This window comes from Musca domestica, unplaced genomic scaffold, assembly GCF_030504385.1.
Source record: "Musca domestica strain aabys unplaced genomic scaffold, Musca_domestica.polishedcontigs.V.1.1 32, whole genome shotgun sequence".
NCBI classification, from domain to species: Eukaryota; Metazoa; Arthropoda; class Insecta; order Diptera; family Muscidae; genus Musca; species Musca domestica.
The window spans coordinates 5,293,301-5,318,909 of record NW_026712311.1 but is presented as its reverse complement, the minus strand read 5'-3'; the positions used below and the strand labels follow the sequence as shown (position 1 = coordinate 5,318,909).

At 36.6% G+C, this 25,609-nt stretch overlaps 3 protein-coding genes across 4 annotated transcripts in view; 2 read left to right on the top strand and 1 right to left on the bottom strand.

The window, feature by feature from the left end:
• Positions 1 to 18,876, top strand: part of LOC101890677 (non-lysosomal glucosylceramidase) — a 36,006-nt gene extending 17,130 nt beyond the window's left edge. The window contains exons 2-10 of one of the 2 annotated variants that reach the window (XM_011296178.3): positions 10,769 to 11,044; positions 14,650 to 15,212; positions 15,277 to 15,532; positions 15,600 to 15,722; positions 16,584 to 16,698; positions 16,755 to 17,124; positions 17,184 to 17,391; positions 17,453 to 17,699; positions 17,757 to 18,876. In XM_011296178.3, the coding sequence (XP_011294480.1) occupies positions 10,769 to 11,044; positions 14,650 to 15,212; positions 15,277 to 15,532; positions 15,600 to 15,722; positions 16,584 to 16,698; positions 16,755 to 17,124; positions 17,184 to 17,391; positions 17,453 to 17,699; positions 17,757 to 18,158 (2,560 nt within the window). In that variant the 3' untranslated portion in view covers positions 18,159 to 18,876. The remainder of the gene's footprint in view (positions 1 to 10,768; positions 11,045 to 14,649; positions 15,213 to 15,276; positions 15,533 to 15,599; positions 15,723 to 16,583; positions 16,699 to 16,754; positions 17,125 to 17,183; positions 17,392 to 17,452; positions 17,700 to 17,756) is intronic. The other variant, XM_005188266.4, reaches the window with a different exon arrangement.
• A 1,652-nt stretch (positions 18,877 to 20,528) lies between these two features.
• Positions 20,529 to 22,230, bottom strand: LOC101892122 (uncharacterized). Its single transcript, XM_005188273.4, has 2 exons — positions 21,203 to 22,230; positions 20,529 to 21,138 (listed from the first exon to the last, which is right to left on the bottom strand). Exons 1-2 carry the CDS (start codon positions 22,205 to 22,207, stop codon positions 20,680 to 20,682), a joined length of 1,464 nt encoding a protein of 487 aa, XP_005188330.2. The 5' UTR covers positions 22,208 to 22,230; the 3' UTR covers positions 20,529 to 20,679.
• A 1,658-nt stretch (positions 22,231 to 23,888) lies between these two features.
• Positions 23,889 to 25,439, top strand: LOC101890506 (transcription termination factor, mitochondrial). Its single transcript, XM_005188265.4, has 3 exons — positions 23,889 to 24,437; positions 24,495 to 24,927; positions 24,985 to 25,439. Exons 1-3 carry the CDS (start codon positions 24,014 to 24,016, stop codon positions 25,400 to 25,402), a joined length of 1,275 nt encoding a protein of 424 aa, XP_005188322.1. The 5' UTR covers positions 23,889 to 24,013; the 3' UTR covers positions 25,403 to 25,439.
• Positions 25,440 to 25,609: the final 170 nt, after the last annotated feature.

The window sequence follows — 25,609 nt, the reverse complement described above, 5'->3', positions numbered from 1 at the left end:
CTCAAGCACTACGAGGATCCAGGATACGGTTGCTTGAGATCTTAATATATACTCAAGCTCCACATGATATTTAAGAATTCGGTTGCAGTAAGTGGGGAGGTGCTTGATGGAGTAGACCGACATTGTCAATTTTTTGCACCTGATCTAGCACTGATACAAATATTAGGAATTGCAAAATTGGAGCAGTATCGAATTATACTTTCTCCTTCTGTGCAGAAAATCTTATTGGAAAATTTCCACCTTTTGTTGGGGAAAAAGTGGACCGATATTGCCCATCTTCGAATTCGATCTAAGTTTGATAATAACATTACGATGTAACAAGTTTGGACCAAATCGGATACTCCCTTCGAGAGTTATCGTGTGAACCGACCAGCCAAACAAAGACGGACGGACAACGCTATATCGACTCCAAATGTCATAAAACGGAGTTGGTCAAAAGTGACCTAGGATCTAAGGAGGTTATTTCGATGAGGCACGATTAGGGCGTATTAAATAATGTATAGCCTATAGATCGACTTCAAATGTCCTGAAATGGATTTGGTCCTAAGAGAACCATGGTCTAAAATATGGCCATATCGAATGATATATACCCTCTCTAGCCATATGGCTGAAAGTTTCGGCGTTTTAAATGTTTACTTCACAAAGTAACCTAAATAGAGGAGGCGAGTTCCCTCCAATTTTTTTTGGGCTAAAAACAATTCAAGCCCGCCTTAATACCACTCCCTTTTTTTGGAAAATAAAAAAATAAGTTTCAGATATTTATCACGTTTAGCTTTACCCCGACCGCACCCAACACCTTTCATATTTTATTTTTAATTCTATTAAAATTCCCATATTAATTTTTTCTATCAAAGTTGAAGCTACCTTGCTTTGCCTTTCAAATTCACCCATTAATCAGCATATTTTCTACAATAATAGAAATCTTATCAACAAATTTACAACTTAGCAATTCATTTTCATTAATGCATTTGCCCGCATCGATAAGAAGTACTACAGCTAGCTGGTGTTTTACTTATTTTAAATTGTTATATTATATGTTGTTGTTGTTGTTTCAGCTATTGTTGTTTTATATCATTTTGTGTAAAACATCTCGATTCTGTTGGTCTTGGCTTAGTTTTACTTTCTATGCTGTTGAACGAGATGGAAAAACTGGAACAAAGTTATCTTGATAAGCCAGCAACGGCAGCGGCAGCAGCAGCCTAGCCTAAGCAATTGTTGAGTACGGTGGTGGAAAATGAATGTTCGTATTTGAAATATATTTTCTCCTTCCTTTTACAGTGTTTCAAAATTATTTTTACACCCTCAGCCATATGGCTACAGAGGGTATATTTCATTTGATACGGCCAAAACATGCCTAATCGAAATAACGGTTTTAGACCCTAGGTTTCCAAATCCGTTTCAGGACATTTGGATTCGATCTAGCTATATCCGTCCGTCTTGCTGTCTGGTATGCACGATAACTCTCGAAGGGAGTATCCGATTTGATCCAAACTTAGTACATCGAAATATTTTTGTCAAACTTAGATCGAGTTCGCAGATGGGCAATATCGGTCCACTTCGTCTGGTAACTCCCCCACAAAAGGTCGAAATTTTCAACAAATATTTTTCTGCACAGAAAGAGAAAGAATCATCCGATTTGCTTCAACTTTGCAAATCCATACATTTGCATCAGTGCTAGGTCAGTTGCGAAAATGGACATTATCGGTCCACCTTATCAAGTTCCTCCCCCACAAAGGGTCAAAATTTTGAATGATTACAACTCTTATAAAATATGATGTAAGAGTCCGATTGTCTTCAAATTACGCACATCACAATATTTTTATTAACCCACGGTCTGGTGTGATGATGGAATATATCGGTCCACTCCTTCTGGTACCTTCCCCACAAAGATCCAACGTTTTGAATAACCAAAGCATTTTAAAATCCGAAATAAGCATCCGGTTCTCTTCATATTTCATACGTCCCATTATTTCTACTAACACAAGATTTGATATGAAAATGGGATATATAAGTTCTTCTTCGGGGAGGTACCCCGTAAAGGGTCAAAATTTTGAAAATCCGCGAAATTAAAATCCGAATCCATTCAGACTTAGCACATCTCAATACTTCTATCAACACAAGATCTGTTATAAAGATGGTAGAGATCGGACCATTTCTTCTGGTACCTTCCCCACAAAGTGTCAACGTTAGTATAACCAAAACGATCATCATATCCGAAATAAGCATCCAGTTCTCTTCAAATTACACACGTCACAATATTTTTATTAACCGAAGGTCTACTACTGCTGGGACCTCCATCACAAAGGGGTCAAAATTTTGAATGCCCATGAAGCTCAGAAAACGCGTAATTAACATCCGATTCCATTCAGGCTTGGCGCATCTTAATATTTCCATCAACAAAAGATCTGTTTTAAAGATGGTAGAGATCGGACCATTCTTTCTGGCACCTTCCCCACAAAGGGTCAACATTTTGAAAAACCAAAAACCAAAACGATTATAAAATCCGAAATAAGCATCCGGTTCTCTTCATATTTCACAGGTCCCATTATTTCTACTAACTCAAGATCTGCTGTGAAGATGGGATATATCGGTCAATCCTTCTGGTATCTGCCCCACAAAGTGTCAAATTTTTGACAATCCGTGAAGCTCATATAATGCAAAATTAAGATCCGATTCTATTCAGGTTTTGCACATCTCTATATTTCTATCAACACAAGATATGTTATAAAGATGGCCGAAAAGGAGGGTATATAACCTTTGTCATTCCGTTTGTTACATCCCTAAATATTCCGTCCGTCTGTCTGTCTGTCCACCTGTCTGTTGAAATCAAGATACAGCCAACATTATTCGACGTAGAGCTTCAAAATTTGGCAGAACAAATTGTATTGTGTGTAGGATGGTTGGTGTTAAAAATGAGATATATCGGTCCACGTTTTGGTATAGCCGCCATATAACGGTCCCAATATTCGGCATTTTGATGATTTTCGCCACATTTTTCCACGCATTTGTCCAAAAATTCGTATTTGTAGTTCGCAATAGGTTATAGCTCCGGTGGCGGAACATAGTATATATAGGTCCACGTTTTGATATTGCCCCCATATAACGGTACCTCCCGAGATTCGGTATTTTAGTGATTTTTGTCACATTTTTCCCCGAATTTGCCTAAAAATTAGAATTGGTAGTTCACAATGGGTTATAGCGCCGGTGGCGGAACATAGTGTATATAGGTCCACGTTTCGGTATTGCCCCCATATAACGGTACCTCCCGATATTCGATATTTTGATAATTTTTGCCTCATTTTTCCAAGGATTTGACTAAAAATTGGTACTCGTAGTTCGCAATAGGTTCTAGCTCCGGTGGCGGAATATGGTGTATATAAGTTCATGTATAGCCATCATACAACGATACCTCCCAATATTCGGTATTTTTGAAATTTGTTGCCACATTTTTTCACGAAAAAATTGGTATTTGTAGTTCGCAATGGGTTCTAGCTATGGTGGCAGAACATAGTATATATAGGTCCACGTTTTTGTATAGCCCCATATCCTACCTACCGATATTTGGTATTTTGATGATTTTTGACACACAAGCACGGTGGCGGAACATAGTATAGGTCCACGATTTCGTATAGCCCCCATATAACGGTACCTCCGGATATTCAGTATTTTCGTCTAAAAATTGGTATTTGTAGTTCATAATGGCTTCTAGCTCTAGTGGTAGAACATTGAATATTTAGGTCCACGTTTTCCTATAGCGCACGTATAACGATACCCACCGATATTCGGCATTTTGATAACCCTAGTCACATTTTCCCACGAAATTGTTTCAAATTTGGTATTGGAGAAGATTTGGTAGATGACAATCCTTGAAGTACAAAATTGTCTCTCTAGGTTTTGGTATAGCCCCTACATAACAGCCTCACCCACCTTATGGTTTTTTTAAAAGTTTAACAGCATTATCCAAACGGTCTTACTGGTATATGAAGTTTAAAGTGGAATACGTTTGAATTCAGATACATTCATATAAAAATGCGTTCTTTACCCAAAGATGGAGGGTATTCAATTTTCGGCCCGGGCGAACTTAATGTTTTTTTACATGTTGTTTTTGCACTGAGTTCATACCCTTCCTTTTGGCATTAACTTCCCTTAAAAGAATTTTAAATTTAGAAAATTTCAATTTTTTGTCCAGTTGGCCAAAGTTAAATTTAGAATTCCGTCGTTGTCTCATTACTATTCCATGGTGTAGCCTTGCCGTTGAAATTCTTGTTGTAAATTTAGCACAAAAGTTCATTGTAACTTTTGGTAATGTGTCGTCGTTTTTGGAGTTGAAGTTCTTGCCGTGTCTTGGGTGTATCGCCGTTGTCAGTGGATCTTCCATAGTTGGGTGTTGCAACTTGAAATTCATAACACACTAGCTCTGATGTGCCACCACAGACAGACATTGCCACTTACTTCACGAACCGAGGAGACACATATCAAAGGCGTATGTTTGTGCGGTGAATGTGATGGCAGTCAAACAAACGTGAGTGTTTCCCATCATACGCTGGATATAATACAACGTGTCACAAGTTCGCGTTTTTCTCCTTCTCTCCGTTTTATCATCATCTTCGTGCCAATTATTTAATTTACAATTAATCGCCAGAGATTGCCAAGATTGAATTATGCCATAATTAAGTAATCTTGTTTTATTTAATTTGTGAGGTTGTTTGTGGCGTGGAATAATGTTGATTTAAATAACTGAGAATAATTGCTTATTTAGAGGAAAAAATGAGAAGAGGAGATAAACAATGAGGCATAAATCCCGCCTATTAAATTTCGTTGTATCTCTAAAAGGCCTGAAAACTTATGTTCTGTACAGGGTGAGATAAAAAAAATTGCAACCAAATTCAGACTGCTGTCATTTCTATGCCACTCGTCCGACAGCTGTTAAAATCATTTCAGTGACAGCTCATTATATTTTTTATAAGCGTACAAAAGTATTTTGTTGAGAATTTTCCAGAAACATAGTTATTTGTGATGGAATTCAAGCGTAATAGTGTGATTTCTTTATATTTGGCTGGAAAATCACGAGTGGCTATCGTTAGAGCACTCCAGCATTTAAATGTGAATAAATCTTTTGAGTCTCGTACCATCGCTCGTTACCGTGATACTGGTAGCGTAGCCCGCGACGTCAAGGAAGTGGACGGAAGAAAACCACAACATCAGCAGAAATGGTTCGAAAAGTAAAGAAGCGACTTGATCGAAACGCGCGTCGCAATGGCCGAAAAATGGCTCGTGAGCTGAACATATCACAATATTCCATTCGGCAGATATTGAAAAATGAGCTCGGGGTAAAGCCATAGAAATTCCAAATAGTGCAAGAACTTACCCCGCAACAGAAAGGAAATAGACTCAAAAATTGGCCGAAAGTGGTGAACTGCCGAATTTGGTTTTCTTCGATGAGAAAACATTCATTGTCCAGCAGTTTGTAAACAAACAAAATGATCGTGTTTACTTGCCAAAGAGGTCAGCTGAAAGTGTGCACCCTCGGTTGGCCACCAGAACTCAAGCGCCGACCATGGTGATGGTGTGGGCCGCCATAACAGCCTCGCTCGTACAAATCGTCCGTTACATCAGAATAAATGCTGAATATTATCACGAAAATATTCTGGAGGGTGTATTAAAGACTTGGGCACGCAAACATTTTGGCCGCAGACCTTGGACATGCCAACAGTACTCAGCACCAACACAGCACAAGAATGGTTACAAAATGAGGTTCCTCGCTTCATTTCCAGCGCACAATGAACACCAAAATCTCCGGATACAAATCCGTTTGACTATTGTGTCTGGAGTATTTTGGAATGTGTCGATCACCTCAAGCAAGCACTTCGCCGGGAATGGGCCAAATTACCGCAGAGCAACAATCGTGTTTACTTGCCAAAGAGGTCAGCTGAAAATGTGCACCTTCGGTTGGCCACCAGAACTCAAGCGTCGGTCACGGTGATGGTGTGGGTCGCCATAACAGCCGATAGTGGCTTTCCGCTCGTATTAATCGACCGTGGCATCAGAATAAATGTCGAATATTATCGCGAAATAATATGTGCGTGTGACGGTTTCATTGGCCGTTTGAAGGCCAACATTTTTTGCTTTCATTTACTAAAATTTAAAAAAAATTTAAAAATTATGGCTTTTGACTTTGTTGCAGGTTTTTTATCTCACCCTGTATATCATTTTCACGACAGATCATGTGTTAGCTAAAATGTCTGTGTGTGTGAAATTTGAAGTCAATTGGATGCTTATTTCGCTTTCTTCGAGCGTTTTGTTTTTCAAATCTTGAACCCTACGTGGGGGAGGAACCACAAGGAATGGTCCGATCTCTACCATCCTTATAGCAGATCTTGTGTTGACGGAAGTACTGAGATATGCCAAGTCTGAATGGAATTTTATGTTAATTTCGTATTTTATGAGCTTCATGAATATTCAAAATGTTGACCCTTTGTGGGGGATGTACCAGAAGGAGTCGACTGATATATTCCATCTTCACACCAGACCTCGGATCAATAAAAATATTGTAATGTGTGTAATTTGATGACATTCGGACTCTTACATCTTATATTATAAGTGTTATAATTATTTCAAATTTTGACCCTCTGTGGGGGAGGAACGTAATGGAGTGGGCCGATATTGTCAATTCTAGGATTTGGAGGAAAATCGGATTATAATTTCCCTTTCTGTGCAGTAAAATATTTTCTTTGGAAAGTTCGACCTTTGTGGGGGGATGTAACCGAAGGAGTGAACCAAGTTTGGACCAAATGGTATACTCCCTTCGAGAGTTATCTTGCGCACCAGCCAGAAAGTTCGACCTTTTGTGGGGGAGGTACCAGAAGGAGTGGACCAAGTTTGGACCAAATCGGATAATCCATTCGAGAGTTATCTTGCGCACCAGCCAGCCAGACGGACGGACATCGCTAGATCGACTCCAAATGGCCTGACACGGATTTGATCCAAAGAGACCTAGGATCTAAAGCCGTTATTTCGATGAGGTACGTTTTGGCCGTATTAAATGATATATACTAGAGGGGGCCATATGGCTGAGGATATAAAAATCGTTCACCCCGTGAGTATCTACCCTAACATCACCGTATGTCTACGAAACCTTCAATTACAACTGACCAACTCTATTTTGAATTACCGAGCATCTACGAAGTCAATTCACCAGCCTATATTTTATATTCATTTGAATAATTGAAATTTGCACCCCATTTGATTTACACCACCAGTAAAAGGAAAGGATACTGGCTAGAGCTTAGCTTACCTCAGCGGACGAGAAAACCACCTTACAACCCCACAAAATAGTAGTGGTAGTTATATTCAAAGACAAATTCAAAGTTGAGGTGTTGGTATTAGATCAAAGGAATAGATCTTCTCTCTGATTTTCCAAGACCCCAGAAGTGACATAAAAACAGGAGAATTTCCAATACTAGTCGTTCTTGCAATTATTTGGTCCGAGCCAGCCAGACCCCTTCGTAAAGGACAATTTTAGGTACTTTTTGAACGTTTTATTTAAAGTAGCTCATATTTGGGCTTTTGGGAAGATATTCCGTACACAAAGTAGACTCAAATAAAAAGATAGGCATTCAAGAATGAGCTCACCATTAAACAATGTAGAAACATGTCTTGTTTGGAATAGCACACAGGGAATAGCGTGGCGAGATCGACACAGCTGCATTGAATTGAAAATATTCTCTAAATTCAAACTGAAATTTCAACCCCCCTTGCCATATGCTATTGTCATCGAAATTATTTATGTTCATAAAAAATGTTTGTTGACAGCCTCTTTTGGGGTTTCGAATTACCTTCATGAACTCCGCGATCCGCAATGAACACAAAAATATTGTTAAATTATTGCAAACAGAATTTTATAGCGTGATTCAGTTTTTTTCCCATTTCTTTTTTTTAAATTCTTTGGATTGAATACTAAGCTCCCAACTATTACCTCATGCAATACATGTTGGGGCAGGCAAACGCCCATAGGACACACCTTAACAAATAGATTTCTTCTACAAAAAAAAAACACACACACACCAAGATTTCTACCAACAACGAACGCATGACATGGAAACACTTTTTTCCCTACATTCACGTATAGAACAACATTCCTTTACATATCACTCACTTTGCCTGTGAAAATAAACAATTCCCAAATGGAAAAGTCCTTCAACAAGGATTTCATACCAAACATATGTAGGTATGTGTGTGTGTTTGTTGACAAACAAACAAATCAAAGTCATATTCATAAAAAAAGTAGGAGCTGCTAATGGACTGTTTCTATAAATGTGACAAGGCTTATTGTGGGGGAGGGGAGAGGAGAGGTCATATATATATATACAGCGGAATAAGGAAATAATTTTGGATGGCAAGACATGATACCAGGAAATGGGAGAGGTTTTGACAAGACATATAACTTCTAGTCCATTTTTAGATGCGTGAATTCATATGGGCTAGTTGAGACAAATTATCCATCAAGTAGTAGATTCCTATCATGAAATTGATTAGTTTGACCATCCAAAGCAATCTGGTTTCTACACTAATTTCTGTGCAATCCGCATTACATATTCTAAAAATACCTTCCATCCTGCTGCATTATCCAACAAACACATCCCCTTTTGCAACAAATGCCAACACTAATTTAGATAAAGGACAACAAATAGTATTAAAAATGACGTAATTACCTTCAATTCGATATTCTTAAGCAGAAATCATATTATTATGTTGTTTTTGTTGTTATTTCTATCCCGGCTCGTTATAATTCTCCCCCTCCCATCAATCTGTAAATGTCTTCTATGCACCATTATTGGTCTTGACTTTAAAGCATCATTGACCTTTGACGTTCAAGAGGATAGTCATGATAAAGAGCCACCATTCAGACCGCCACCCAGTCGTCCATTATCATGACCAACATCAATGCCTACAAAAGAACGAGATACGAGAAAAGACATTAGGAAACGGGGGAAAGAGATGTTAAAGAAAAATCATGGCTTATTTACGAATGTAACGAGGCAAAGAAAAACATAAAAACAGCTTTAAACAATTTTCTTGTTTTTCTTATTTGGCTGGAAAACCAATTCATCGTTGTAAGGGTGACATCATCATCATCATCGCCATTGCCGACATTGCTGTCATTAAAACGAAGGGCTATGTCAGCAATGTTTTGGTGGCCGCATAGAGGTTATAAGGGGGGCTAGGGGAAGCAAAACAAATCGCCATCACATATATGAAATACAAAAGTACTTATTTTGAACCTACTTTTAAAACATTAACGAAAACCACATTTTACCTAGGAAAGTTATCGATAACTTTTCGAAACAGAAAACTTGTCGATAATTACTTTCCTCCATTAAAAAATTGTCGATAATAACTTTTCTCCACATAAAATTTGTCGATAACAATTTTCTCCATAAAAAGTTGTCGATAACAACTTTTCTCCATAGAAAAGTTGTCGATAAAAACTTTTCTTTACCGATAACAATTTTTCGTTACGGAAAAGTTACCGATAACAATTTTTCGTCACGGAAAAGTTACCGATAACAATTTTTCGTCATGGAAAAGTTACCGATAACAATTTTTTGTTATGGAAAAGTTATGGATAACAACTTTTCCCTATGGATAAGCTATCGATAACAACTTTTCGTTATAAAAATGTTGCCGATAACAACTTTTCTCCAAGAAAAAGTTGTCGATAACAACTTTTCGTTATAGAAAAGTGTTCGATAACAATTTTTCGTTAAAGAAATGTTGTCGATAACAACTTATCGTTATAGAAAAATTGTCGATAACAACTTATCGTAACAGAAAAGTGGTCGATAACAACCCTTTTCCATAGAAAAGTTGTCGATAACAACTTTTCGTTATAGAAAAGTTGTCGATAACAACTTTTCCTTATAGAAAAGTTGTCGATAACAACTTTTCGTTATAGAAAAGTTGTCGATAACAACTTTTCGTTACAGAAAAGTTGTCGAAAACAGCTTTTCATTATAGAAAAGTTGTCGAAAACAACTTTTCGTTAAAAAAAAGTTTGCCGATAACAACTTTTCGATACAGAAAACTTGTCTATAACAGCTTTTCGTTAGAGAAAAGTTGTCGATAACAACTTTTAGTTGTAGAAAAGTGGTCGAAAACAACTTTTCGTTAAAAAAAGTTTGCCGATAACAACTTTTCGATACAGAAAACTTGTCTATAACAGCTTTTCGTTAGAGAAAAGTTGTCGATAACAACTTTTCGTTGTAGAAAAGTGGTCGATAACAATTTTCCCTTATAGAAAAGTGGTCGATAACAACTTTTCGTTATAGAAAAGTTGTCGATAACAACTTTTCGTTATAGAAAAGTTGTCGATAACAACTTTTCGTTATAGAAAAGTTGTCGATAACAACTTTTCGTTATAGAAAAGTTGTCGATAACAACTTTTCGTTATAGAAAAGTTGTCGATAACAAATTTTCGTTATAGAAAAGTTGTCGATAACAACTTTTCGTTACAGAAAAGTTGCCGATAACAACTTTTCGATATAGGAAAGTTGTCGAAAACAATTTTTCGTTATAGGAAAGTTGTCAATAATAACTTTTTGTAAAAAAATCTGAAGAATAATTTTTTGCCGAAAATTGTTAAGCACTACCCTCACATTGACTCAACATTATTTATATTCCAACCCCGTTATTAATATCCTGCAATTCAATTGCCAAGCTTTTTATTTCATGACTAACTCTCTTCACTTCTGGTATTCGCCTCTTTCAGATATGCCGCCTATTATTGGAAAGTGTCACGTGAGGGCCGACGCTGTTACATGGATTACTATTACACGGAGCACAGTAAACAAATGTATGGAGTACCATTGGGCGGTATTGGTGGCGGGACCATTGGACGCGGTTATGCTGGAGAATTCTGTCGCTTCCAAATGCGTCCTGGCATGTATGAATACAACACCGTACAGGCCGATCAATTCATCGTCACCATAAAGGATGTGAAGGGCGAGACGATCTATCAGAGTCTGTTGTCAAAAAGCAATTCCAGGTAAGTCTTTTTTTTTTGATATCAGATTGAAATTTCATTTTGCATTTTGCAAGGGAGTGAAGAACAAGCGGTTCTTTCATGTCAGCATTTTTGTGTTGTGTTATGGTTTGACACTTGTTGCTGTGCATTATGAGTGTGCGTGTGTGTGTGTGAGCGAAATTGCAGCTATTCTTTTCGCATGTAAATATGTAAATTCTGTTGAGTGCTTTATAATGTCAAATGTCCTTTGCTTTGAGTGTGTGCGTGTGACCCCCTCAGCCCTTCCTCCTTGCAACTACATGCCATTCATTTTGTCCTGCTTATGTTGTGTTATTCATCGTTTATTTTTAGGTCATCCAACTACCTTGCCGCACGGCATTTATGTATTGCCGCGCATTCATTTAATGTAATTTGATTTGAATGTAAATTTGCCATTGTTAGGAACCAGGCTTTCATTCATATCCTCCAGAGATATGGCTCTGTTGCTTGAAAATTGCTCGATTGTTTTGGCCCCCACAAAACTACCCCCACCCACGTAGCTCAGTTGTGCTGTTCTTTTGTGAATTTCCTTTTGTAAATAGTTTTTTCTTTATTTTTTCGTTTCCTTTGAGTTTTTGTTGGTCGAGTTCATAATTTATGATTTGTAAATGATTTTTTTTGCGTACCGAAATGTAGGTCCCTCCCAAAATTGGTGATGTAATCAAATCCATTTGTAAGGTTGTTTTAAGGAATCCATCATGGTTTCTTTTAATATAAATTGTGGTGTATAGATATGTTGATATATTTTTGACGATGTTTTCATTCTCGGAACATGATGTCACATGAGCAAAAGGGTCACAAAAGATAAATTCCATATAACTTCTTTATAAAAAAAAGTTTTTTCTCTGTAAAACTGGTATTCATAATAATTGTGTTGTTGACAACAATTTTCTAAAGTGTAACGTTGCCGATAATATCAATTCTTCTTAAAAAAAATCGGCCATAACAACTTCTCTCTTTGAAAGCCTTGTTAATTAAAAAGTATTCTAATTAAACGTTATCGATAACCAACTTTTTAGAGAAATGTTGTCGATGACAACTTTGACAACAATCGCAAACGATAAAAACTTTTCTCCATTGAAAAGTGTTCGGTAACATAGAACATTTTGCTGTAACTGCTTGTCGACAACAATTTTTCTTCACCGAAAAGTCGTCGATAACAACTTAACTTCATAGAAAAGTTGTCTATAACAACTTTTCTCCATAGAAAAGTTGTCGATAACAACTTTTCATCATAGAAAAGTTGTCGATAACAACTTTTCATCATAGAAAAGTTGTCGATAACAACTTTTCTCCATAGGAAAGTTATCGATAGCAACTTTTCTCCGTAGCAAAGTTTTCGATAACAACTATTCTCACTAGAGAGGTTGTCGATAACAACTTTTCTCCATAGGAAAGTTGTCGGTAACAACTATTCTCTGTAGAGAGGTTGTCGATAACAACTTAACACTATTGAAAAGTTATCGATAACAACTTAACTCCATAGAAAAGTTGTCTATAGCAACTTTTTTCCTTAAAAAGTTGCCTAATAACTTTTTTCCATAGACAAGTTGTCGATAACAACTTTTCTCCATAGACAAGTTGTCGATAACAACTTTTCTCCATAGACAAGTTGTCGATAACAACTTTTCTCCATAGACAAGTTGTCGATAACAACTTTTCTCCATAGACAAGTTGTCGATAACAACTTTTCTCCATAGACAAGTTGTCGATAACAACTTTTCTCCATAGACAAGTTGTCGATAACAACTTTTCTCCATTGAAAAGTTGTCGGTAACAACTTTTCTCCATTGAAAAGTTGTCGATAACAACTTTTCTCCATTGAAAAGTTGTCGATAACAACCTTTCTCCATAGAAAAGTTGTCGATAACAACTTTTCTTCATAGAAAAGTTATCGATTACAACTTTTCTTCGTAGAAAAGTTATCGATTACAACTTTTCTTCGTAGAAAAGTTATCGATTACAACTTGTCTTCGTAGAAAAGTTATCGATTACAACTTTTCTTCGTAGAAAAGTTATCGGTTACAACTTTTCTTCGTAGAAAAGTTATCGGTTACAACTTTTCTTCGTAGAAAAGTTATCGGTTACAACTTTTCTTCGTAGAAAAGTTATCGGTTACAACTTTTCTTCGTAGAAAAGTTATCGATTACAACTTTTTTTCATAGAAAAGTTATCGATTACAACTTTTCTTCATAGAAAAGTTATCGATTACAACTTTTCTTCATGGAAAAGTTATCGGTTACAACTTTTCTTTATAAAAAAGTTGTCGATAACAACTTTTCTCCATAGAAAAGTTGTCGATAACAACTTTTCTCCATAGAAAAGTTGTCGATAACAACTTTTCTCCATAGAAAAGTTGTCGATAACAACTTTTCTCCATAGAAAAGTTTTCGATAACAATTATTCGTTATAGAAAAGTTGTCGATAACAAATTTTCGTTATAGAAAAGTTGTCGATAACAAATTTTCGTTATTGAAAAGTTGTCGATAACAAATTTTCGTTATAGAAAAGTTGTCGATAACAACTTTTCGTTATAGAAAAGTTGTCGATAACAACTTTTCGTTATAGAAAAGTTGTCGATAACAACTTTTCGTTATAGAAAAGTTGTCGATAACAACTTTTCGTTATAGAAAAGTTGTCGATAACAACTTTTCGTTATAGAAAATGTCGATAACAAGTTTTGTCCATAGTAAAGTCCAATAACTTCATCCAGTCCAACAACAATTTTTTTTTGTTTTTGTTAGTAATAAATAATTTAATTGAAACCCTCAACACGTAACTCCACTAACAAGGCTTACAAATTTTGCATGTCAATCTGATTACAAAATAAAAACTTGCGGATGTGTAATAAAAAATATATGAAAATATCAACTACATCATGCTAATGTATACTACTCCTCCCCCACCCTTAATAATGGCATAATTAATCTAATAACAACATCATGATAACAAGCTAGGCATACTATACTCTGACCCCCCGCTCCCTTTCCGAATATCTACTAATGAAATAATCAAATAAATTCCATAATCAGCAACTACTAATCTTCGAAACATAATTGATGGCTAAATGGTTGGTGTCTAGACTAAACAAAACAGAACTAACGCTATAGGTTGCAGGTCTAATGGAAGCATGATGCTAAGCTTTGCAGAGGATTTTTATCATAACTTAGGGGTCTAATGGTCTTAGCCAGTTACAGACCTAGATCTGCAGCCAAGCCTTTAACCTTCATTGGCCACTGCAACCTACCATTCGAAAGAAAGCTGTTAAATTAAACTTATTTTCTTTTCTTGAATTTTTCTTTCTCTTTTCTTTTTATCACCACCAAACTACAACGACAACAACAATACACTTTTGACGCACACACACATATTGGTAATTTCATCAAATTTTCCAATACTCTGATTTTTATAAAAAAAATAAAACGAAAATTGGCGGCGGCACGGCTTTTTTACTTTTTGTCACTGGGTACACTGTGGCTTACTTCTTGAATTCACATAATTTTCGGTTTGTTTGCATTACCATTTTCTATTTGTAATGCTTTCTTGTCCCATTTTCCCCCAATCCATAATTTATCCGATCTACACAGTCTAAATAATTCCAAAATTCCCTGTAATTTCAAATATTGCAGCAACAATCGCCCTAAACAGCCACTGAGCAGTTGGCAATCGAATTTGGATGAGTCCAAATGTAGCTACACAGGTTTGTATCCACGTTCCTGGACTGAGTATGATCTCTCCAAGTATGGCATACGTTTGGTGTGTCGTCAAATATCGCCGGTTATACCACATGACTACAAAGAATCGAGTCTGCCCTGTGCGGTATTTGTTTGGTCGGTGGAGAATGTGGGCGAGGAGGAACGCACCGTCTCCATTACGTTTACCTTTAAAAATGGCACCGGTAACAAGAAACAAGATGCTGAAGGAAATGCCACCTCCGCTTTATTCTCGGAGGGCAATGCCAAGGGCGTAACCATTAACCAGGTGATTGCTGAAATGCCATGCTCCTACAACTTGGCTTGTCGTGTCTTGCCCGAAATCAACATAACCCGTTGTCTGAAGTTTGATCCCAACGGTAGTGGTGAACAATTGTGGCAGCAGCTAAAAGACCAAGGACAATTGAATGATACTGCAGCTGATGAAACGCTGAAATGTAAGTTCCCTGATACGAATATTTTCCGCTCTCCTTTCAAAAATTATGCTTTTATATCCAATAGCCAACGATTTGGGTGTGGCAATTTGTGCCAGGGTTTCATTGAAACCCAAATCTCAACATGATTTGGAATTTGCTTTGGCCTGGGACATGCCAACCATACATTTTCCCAAGAAGCTTAAGGCCCACACACGTTATTATACCAAATATTTTAGTGCAAATGGGGAAAGTGGTCCGAAAATCTGTGAATATGCTTTGAAACATTATGGCAATTGGGAAAAGCTTATTGATAATTGGCAGAGGCCCATCTTAAATGATGAGTAAGCTTTAAATGGCTTTAAACCTCTATAATATTTTCTAAATTCTTAATCCATTTAACTTTCATAGAGGTCTTCCGGATTGGTACAAGAGTGCCATATTCAATCAATTGTATTATATATCGGATGGTGGCACCATATGGCTTCTATGTGATTCATCATTGGGACAAGATTTGGAATACAATGATCCAAGGTAAGTGAAAATAAAATATGTCGAAAAACTCTAAAAAACTGATTTAATCCATTTTAAAGCTAACGATAACAAGAGAAAATGAGTCGATCACAACTTTTCTTCCTTCATGGAAAAGTTTTCGATAACAATTTATCGCTATAAAATAGTTGTCGATAACAACTTGTCTACTTAGGAAAGTTGTCGATAACAACTATTCGTTATAAAAAAGTTGTCGATAACAACTTTTCGTTATAGAAAAGTTGTCGATAGCAACTTTTCGTTATAGAAAAGTTGTCGATAGCAACTTTTCGTTATAGAAAAGTTGTCGATAACAACTTTTCGTTATAGAATATTTGTCGATAACAACTTTTCGTTATAGAATAGTTGTCGATAGCAACTTTTCTATATAGAATAATTGTCGATAACAACTTTTCGTTATAGAAAAGTTGTCGATAGCAACTTTTTGTTATAGAAAAGTTGTCGATAACAACTTTTTCTTATAAAAAATTCCGATAACAACTTTTCCTTATAGAAAATTTGTCTATAACAACTTTTCATAATAGAAAAGTTATCGATAACAACTTTTCCTTATAGAAAAGTTTTCGATAAGAATTTTTACTTATATAAAAGTGGTCAATTACAGCTTTTCTTTATATAAAAGTTGTCGATAACAAGTTTTTCTTACATAAAAGTTTTTCTTACATAAAAGTGGTCAATAACAACTTTTCCTTATAGAAAAGTTCTCGATAACAACTTTTCTACACATAACAGAACAATTTTTCTTTACATCATTCAATAGAAATTTGTCTATAACTATTTATCTCCAAAGAAAACTAACCGATAAAACTATGTTCTATATTCAAATTTCTTTCTTTCTGTAAGAACTGCTTATGGTCGCTTTGGCTATCTGGAAGGACATGAATATCGCATGTACAACACCTATGATGTCCACTTTTATGCTTCTCCAGCCATAGCACACCTGTGGCCAAATCTACAGGTGAGTAGCCAATTTCTACCAAGTGTTCTGCTTTAATAAAATAATTCCCCTTTTAGGTAAGCCTGCAATATGATTTCAAGGATGCCATTGCTGCAAATCTCACAGATACACGAAAAATGTTATACGATGGTAAAATAATGCCACGCAAGGTGAAAAATTGTGTACCCCATGATTTGGGTGATCCCGATGAGGAACCTTTCACACTAATCAATTGTTATAATATACACGATGTCAACGATTGGAAAGATTTGAATACGAAATTTGTACTACAAGTCTATAGGGATTATTATGTGTTGAATGAATTGGCGCAGGCCCAGTCGGATAATGCCAGTAAATTTAGTTCCATTGAATTTATCGATAAGGATAGTTTGTATGAAATGTATTCACAGGATAATAAACGTAAAAATTCCGTGGAAGAGAAAAAGGGTGAGGTTGTTGAAAATTTAAAAACAAATTTGGAAATGTCTCATATTTGTCTTTTTCAGAAAATCGCAAATCGGCTTCAATGTACATCAATGAAACCAATGGACGAGTTTATCTCATGGATGCCATGGCCTACTTAAAGGCCATGTATCCCTCCTGCAAAGCCATTATGGAAAGGACCATGGAATATGATCGTGACAATGATGGTTTAATTGAAAATACCAAAATGCCCGATCAGACCTATGACTCGTGGGTTATGGAGGGACCAAGGTAAAGGAATTAGACACATTTTCTTTTTATTTTTATTAATTTGAGAATTCGTTTCTTGCAGCGCCTATTGCTCCGGCTTGTGGTTGGCTGCATTGCAGAGCATGTCGGTAATGGCCACGATTTTGGATCAACCCAATGACTGCATACGTTATCAGGATATTTTGGAAAAGGGCAAACGTTCTTTGGAGGAGAAGCTGTGGAATGGCAGCTATTATCGTTTTGATACTTGTAACAGCCACAAGGATACCATTATGGCAGATCAATTGTGTGGCCATTGGTATTTGAAGACATGCGGTTTCGATTATGAGGTAAGGTATAGGTTTTGGAAATAAAACAATATTTAAAAAATGTTTCCCTATTTACAGATCTATCCCAAGGAAAATGTACGTTCAGCATTGAAGGAAATCTATAAAAATAATGTCATGGGTTTCCACAATGGCAACATTGGGGCTGCCAATGGTTTCATTGCCAATTCTGATCCCGAAAAGCCAGGTCATGTGGACACCAGCAGCATACAATCGGAAGAAGTTTGGCCGGGTGTTACATTTGCCTTGGCCGCCACCATGATACAGGAGGGTATGTTCGAGGAAGGTTTCAAAACTGCGGGCGGTCTTTATGAGACAATTTCCGAGAAGTGTGGCATGAATTTTGAAACTCCTGAGGCTTTTTATGGTGAAAAACGTTATCGTTCGATTGGTTATATGAGACCCTTGAGTATTTGGTCCATGCAAGTGGCCTGGGAAAGGCGTAAGGCCTTAAGGGATTAAAGGGCCTCATGGAGAACATTAAGAGGAGCAAAAAATAAAACGCTTTTTGGCATAGGCAACTTTAAGGTGCACACAAAACGGAGTACAATTTTGTTTAGAAATTATTTACAAATCATAGATTTTTTCTATAGCCCCCAACAAGTGAGAAGAATTGTGGGAACCAAAGATATAATGAAAAAAGGCGACGTTATTGAATAATGTATTGTATTTATTTCGCATTAAAGACACAAGGCACAAGTTTAGATTTAAGACAAAATGTTAATGATTTTCCACAAGAGTGCTTTAAATTATTAGTCCTATTATTGAGTTAGAAATTAAGTTATTTTAAATTCAAGCATAGTACATTTATCACAAATTCAAGTAGTTTCTTTTTATTAAGACATCATATGAGTTCATGCCACAAACTATACAAAATATACCAAAGGTTAGGTTAAATCTTAAGATGCCGAAGACCTGAGAAGGATGTATTGGCGGCTTGTCATCCTGCTGATTTAACCTGTCTTAATCTATACTACCTAAGAAATGTCTCTTTCCTCTATAGACTGAATTCATCAATTCATAACTTCATTCACAAATACCTTGTTTTTTTATTTATTTTGTTGTTAATCTGTAATTTTGTAAACTCTATCTTAAGAGCTTCGAAAAAGATGCCTATATGTATTGTTTAAAAAAAATGTTGAGAGTCGAAAATATATGTATGTTAATAACTGTGTACTTATTTTTATTGGTGTTACAAAATAAATCTTCAATCAAAACAAGACAGACCGGCGATATATACACAAACTATATATTATAAATCGTATTTATTAAATAAACAAATGAATAAATTATTTATGAAATAAAAAAAAAAATATTGACATTTTGTTTGACTCTAAAGACCTAAGGATTGGAATGGTAATGTATAAAAAATCCAGGATAACCAGTCAAAGGATTTTCTTATAGGTTTTTTCATGATTGTCTATGTCTTGAAAATCAAAAATGCATGTCCCTACGGGACATATAACAAGTTTCTGATCAACGAAGGTGAATTTCCACGGTTTTAAACACTGTTGAGTTGAGTTACCCACGAGCGAAAAAGCACACAATCAATTTAGGATGATAGGACGTCAGTCACATGTAATGACGTAACGGAGACTGATCCGCTGAGTATGTTAATTGACAATTTGTAAAGCACCCCGAGAGCGACAGGGCGAAGCGAAGAGTACGATGTTGCATCATATATCTTCTCCCTCAGGAGGAACCATCACAGTTTACGATCAGTGATGGTGCAGATATCATCCGGAACGCAAAGTCATCCAAAGCATTGCGCCAAGACAGAATCTCAATGGTAATGCTGAAATAACTGGATACGCCGGGAGTTGAGTACTTATCGAAAGTTTGCAACCTTTCGCTAGCTACTCAAATAGTTCCCGAAGCCTGGAAAATGGGTCGGGTGGTCCCGCTACTGAAGTCAGTTAAGAATGTCAGCAAAGGCAAATTTTGCTTTCGTCGCCAGTAGCTAAGACCGATTCTAGGCCGATTTCGCTTTTGTCGCCAGTAGCTAAGACTCTCAGGCTTTACCCCTCCCCAAAAATATAGGAAGCTATTCAGTTGCCAACAATCAGCACGGATTCCGTCCACAACTTATTACCACAACAGCATTACATGCCATTTCCACACATATAAGTAGAGGATTGATCCAGAACAAGCCATGTGTTGGTAGCCCTAGATCTATCAAAGGCATTTGTTACGGCCTGTCATGCCACAACGTTTGAGGACGTGCAAAGAACTACCCTCCGGCTAAGTTGGAAACGTTAGATAATCAACTAAACTGTGGGTGGGCGCTAGTCGTACGTGGATTTCCCGAACAAGAAGTCCAAAGCCCGTGGAGTGAAACAGGGAGTTCCCCAAGGTGGGGTGATATCTCCGGAACTGTTTAACCTCTACCTTTCGCCCTCCAGACGGCATACAGATCGTAACGTATGCGGATAATTGTACGATCATGGCGTCGGGCCCAGTGGTCGATTACATATGTGAAAGTTTGAACCCCTATCTTGCGAAGCTTGCCGCATACTTCCACGCGAGGAATATGAAAACCTCCGCCACGAAATCAACGGCCACACCTCTCTTTACCAAATGGTCTGCGGAGATGAGAACACAGCTGAAATTTAATACCGACCACTAACTACCCCAAGATTATAGGGGTCACATTCGTCCGCGCAAGCCACAGCTATTTGCGACAAGATGAAATAGAACGACGTCAAAGCACTTTCAATGATTAAAACTATACTTTATTTTTATTACTAAAAAACATACTCTAATTTTCAATGATTGATACTATAAAAAAACTTAAATAAATCCAGTCATTTCCTTAACTTTCGAATATATACTTCCTTAACTTTCGAATATATACTTAGGTCTTATTAAATATTCTTATTCTCTTGTGAATAGTAAAACGTACAAAAAACATAACAAACTTCTTCGATAAATAAACTTAAAAACTAAAATTAATTTCAATCCATTCCCCTCTGCCTAACAAACCCTATGCAAATTTATTCGTTTTAATCACCTGTATATAACCATTGCGATAGTATATACTCTCCTCATCCCCGGCATACCATTGTCGCAAGGGACGTAAATCGCGAAAGGGATTCTTCGATACCTTAAATAAACGTTCAATTTCAATTTTCATTTGTTGACTTTTGGCCACCGTTTCAAATGCAGCAAAATCAAATTGAGATTCTTGTTTGGTAAAAGATGTAAACATAATGGGGCAATCATATTGCAACATATCCCCAATGGCACCGGACCATGTGTCTTGTTTGCAGGACAGTTTCTCATGGCTGGCTTTCTCAAAATGCGGCAGGGTATTGTAGCGTCTGGAGAATTCTGAAAAGCCACAATTAAAGGCCACCAACAGCATGGGCTGGACTTTGCACAAACGGCAATAGTTCTGGAACAGTCCCGTAAAGCAATGATATTGCACTTGTCTTTGTTTGCCCTTTAAATGAATTAAAATTGATAAAATACGATTGGGGGAATGTGGTGTCAAAAGAAATACCTACCAAAAATTTAAATTCCAGAATCTTTTCACGCTGCTCCACAGTCTCCGGCCCTATGAAATGCAATTCTAAATTTGTAATCTGTTCAAATTGCTGGAAAAATAATTTACAATGGATTTCCCGGAACCAAAGCACTGCCTCAAAGGAGGCTCCAATAATAAAGAGGCTCATGTGTTTCTTTTGGTAGGCTGGCATGTTCATGTGACCAAGGCTATAGCATATGCTGGCCATGCAACTAAAATCTGCCGCATATGAAAATATTTGATAGTCTGTCAAAGATTTCGTGGGATCCTGTGGCAATTTATAATCGAAACAGGTTTCAAACATTCCAAACAAATCCACATTTTGAAAATTATCCAGTTTTCGCACTATCTCCAATTGCATTTCCTTTCCCATCAATGTTTTGTAGGGTGTATAATATAGCTTTAGTAAACCACACTCCTTTGAATGCTCCTCCCGATGTTGCATTAAATGCTCTTCCGAACAGTAGACTTGATTTTGACAATCCGAACACAAAACATTGATGTTTTTAAAACTGTAACATACGGGGCAGAAGATGGGAAATGAACTTAACTCCTCCTCGTGATACTGCAGTGGCCGCTCCAAGGCATTTCTTAGTAAATATTTCAATTGAATTATTGTTTTTTCCATATCATCCTTGGTCTTTGGATTTGCTCCGGACACTCGCAGTGGGTGGGAAATACTCAGTGTCTTCTTGATAGCCTGTATGGCTTGGCAAAACTCACGATGTAATGCCCAATCAAGTTTTTGATGTTGTCTTGTGCAGTATCTAACCATTTGGCAACCGGAACAGTTTAGTAATTGGCTAGATTTTCCGGTTTCCGAGACTTTTTGATGGGCTTGCAACATTAGACAAACATTGCAATGTAGGGGAGAACATAATTCCTGGGCCATTTTACAGATGTGCCTTGGAAAGAATTGTGTTTTTATCCAGCGTTTCCCTTTGTTATGTTGGTTGATTGACTCCTGTCCCCGGCTTGTTCTCATGCAAAACACACACAGCTGATTACTGCGGCGCAATAAGGTGACCAAAGGAACTCAAAATTTTGTTTACATTTTTAATGTGATTTCAATCACAATAACGTAGTTCGTCATTTATTTTAGATTTAGACGAAATGTAAAAAACCAAAATTCATAAAGCAGATCGCGTAAGGACCACAAAAAACACTACCACTTTTGTTGCCAAAATTTTAATTTAAGTTTTCATAATTAATTAATTCATTATTTTCATTCATTATTTTAATTCACAATTTTAGACATTTTGATCACAGCCGTGAAATTAACAAAAATTCCCCTGCATTTGAGCACTGTCACCATGATAACCACTATTGTGAATGCCGTCACTTAAACTAACTAGAAGCGCCCCTAAACATGATCATTTTTGAAATTGGCCGTTTGAGGACAATTTGAAAACGTGCATGCTCATAACAAGAAAATAATCATAGAAGCATGAAAAAAGATGCTACTTAAACTCCTACTTCATTTTAAAAATTAAATGTTCATCCCAAATCTCAGACACTTTACAAAATAAAATAAAAAACACAATCCATAGTGACTTGATGCCTGATTAGGCAACTGCTATAACTTCCTTTGCTTTTGAGACAATGAATTTGCACTATTTGCTACTTACATGAACGTTACAAGCTTAGTCTTCTTGGTTGGTCGTTTTCCATTGAGTTTTTAATTTCACAATATACGATTTTATTCACAGAACACACAACACATATTTTCTCACTAAGAATAATTCAATTTAAGCACAATTTGTCTATAAAAATTAATTAAATCAACAGTAACTTCGATTTCCAACTAGAAAACAAGCAAAATCTATCACAACTGAAAAAAGGCGCCAGAGAGTTGACAGAAAGAGAATGAGAGAGGATTGATGATTGATGTATGTTGCACAAGGCCTGTCTGTTTACTCGGTATGTGGTAAAAATGTTAGCAAATTGTATTAGATAATGTCTGTTTACTCAAAAATGCTGCAAAAGAGGGCGAATGGAGGGAATTACGGCATATTGCTAAAAGAAATATGTCTAGGCCAGGCATATGGTTGGCAGGAAAATTATGAACCTTTGCAGAGGAATCCAGATCGATATATGCATTTTCATACCTTATATTGGAACGAATTTTGAGATGTGCATAGTTGGAAGAAAATCAGGCAATAATTTCAGAGTTCTGGAGAAATATTATTTAAACATTTTGAACCTATATGGGGTTGGTACCGATATTGTCCATTTTCGCAATGGACTTTGTCGAGTTTGAATAAAATCGAGGATACGGTGCTCTTTATTTTCAAAGATTGGATTTCTGTTGAGAAGGTAAGACTATATATTCCGATATCGATAGATCCTGTATCACTTGACAGTTAATCCTTTTAAAAATTGTAACCATCTGTGGCATAACCTTACTTCGTCTTACTCGACCTCGTCATATTTCAAATGAAAGTTATTCTATGTTCACAGTATTAAGAGCGGCCTAGTTTAAATTATGGGGCGAAATTGAACTAGGTCATGCTAATCTCCAGTTGATGACTTAAGCCAGACAAAATTCCTCATATGTACTTCTTCTTCTACAGAGCAAATCGTACTGTCAAAATGAACAGACACAGCTTCACTGATTTATGAGAACAGCTGTTCAATTATGCCTTTACAGAACTAGTTCACTTTTTGTTCCATTATTGAACTGATAATATAATTAAACGCAACTAAGGTCAGGAATTTCGGGAATTAACTCCAAATCCCAGGATAAAACTTCCGAGACAGCTATATCGAGGCTACTCGATAGAACCAAAAAATGTGGAGAAATTTTCTAATATCTTTTGAGAGAGCCTTGGTAATAACACCCGCCATAAAACCCCGGCAATGTCAATGGCATGCCCACATAACCAAGGCTTCTTCGCAACGTTCCCTCTCCTCATCTTTTGTTTTGCATAAAACAGAGACACTACCAAACAATTCCTCCTCAGAGGGTGATGGTGAATATATTGTACCCTACAAGCCGGAATATGAAAGGTCACAATCATCCCGGGCTCTGATGGAATCAATACGTACACGTTTTCGCTTTAGTGACAAGGAAATGCAACAGATTATGGAAGATCCGCAAGTTGCAAAGAATTATCGCAAGAAATCATTGCTGCTCACATTGGACATCCTCATGGCGGAGGGGGTTACAAGGAAACAATTTGTGGAATATCCCTGGATTATAACTTTGGAAAAAGGTAACTATAGAAGTTAATGCTTAAGTAAATAAAAACATTAATAATATTTTTCTTTAGGAAGTTTGGTAGAGAAAATTTCCATACTCAAGTCCTTGCGTGGTTTTCGTGACATCAATGACTTTGTGCCATTCTTACGTTTACATTTATCCCGTTTGCGTCGCTTGGCCACAAGTATGAACAATGAGGCGGATCTTGTAACCTTTGGAAATCGTGTTTATTATATAGCCGACAAATTACATGTACCGGCAAGTTTGGTAAACAAATATCTGGCCAAACGTTTGTTTGTTTTAGAAATGCCCCTACATATGTTTAAAACCAATTTGGAATTAATGCTCAAATACAATGTAGAATCTAAAAATATCCTCAAAGATCTATGGGCATTTCGCTATGCTCCACGTTCAGTGGAGATGCGTCTCAAGAGGGCCATATCAGCCAAGAAGGATAAGATAATGCCATGGATGGTCAGATGTCCGGAATCAATATTGCAAAAGTAACCGCTTAAAAACATGATAAAAGGTTCATATTTTAATCACCTTTCTTTTTATAGATCCCTACAAATTTCTTTAGATGACTTGGAAATTCTTGGTGATCGCACACCCGCTGAATACATTGGTGACCGTTTGGGCTTCAATGCCGAAGAAGCAATGTGTATTATGAACAAACATCCACAGGTAAAAAAAGTCCGTATGACAAAAATAAAAGAAGTCCTGGATTATCTTCTTAATGAAGCGAAGTTTACACGTCATGAAATTGCCCAAGTTCCAAGGATTTTATGCCATAGCTTGGAAACGACAAAACAACGAATGGAAGAATTAAAACAGCATGGCTGTCGTCCCTCTAGTTTGGTTATTCTATGCAAAAGTAAAAGAGAGTACAGTAAATTTTTGAATTCATGGATCGACCAATACAATCCGAATAAGAGTATTCAAAAGAATGAAATAAAGGAAGAAAATGACCAAAGTTAGTATACATAAAAAGACTTGTATTTTTCCGATTAGGTGCATTATGCATTAAAATTGTTTTGTTGAAAATAAAAATCTTTTTAATTATTTAAACTTGGTATTGTAATTTTTTATACTCTGCCCTAAAAGTAGCATGACCATTGTTCCAGAGAATAATACAATTTACCCATGAGGTTTTAGACCTAGTTTCCATCGTTTAATCTGATCCAG

Excerpts from the sequence above, each read along its gene's own strand:
- LOC101890506 (XM_005188265.4), top strand. The coding sequence starts at position 24,014 with ATGTGGAGAAATTTTCTAATATCTTTTGAGAGAGCCTTGGTAATAACA. Across the intron at positions 24,438-24,494 it reads GATTATAACTTTGGAAAAAG|GAAGTTTGGTAGAGAAAATT; the intron begins GTAACTATAGAA and ends ATTTTTCTTTAG. Across the intron at positions 24,928-24,984 it reads CCGGAATCAATATTGCAAAA|ATCCCTACAAATTTCTTTAG; the intron begins GTAACCGCTTAA and ends TTCTTTTTATAG.
- LOC101892122 (XM_005188273.4), bottom strand. The coding sequence starts at position 22,207 with ATGAGAACAAGCCGGGGACAGGAGTCAATCAACCAACATAACAAAGGG. Across the intron at positions 21,139-21,202 it reads TTCTGGAATTTAAATTTTTG|GGCAAACAAAGACAAGTGCA; the intron begins GTAGGTATTTCT and ends ATTCATTTAAAG.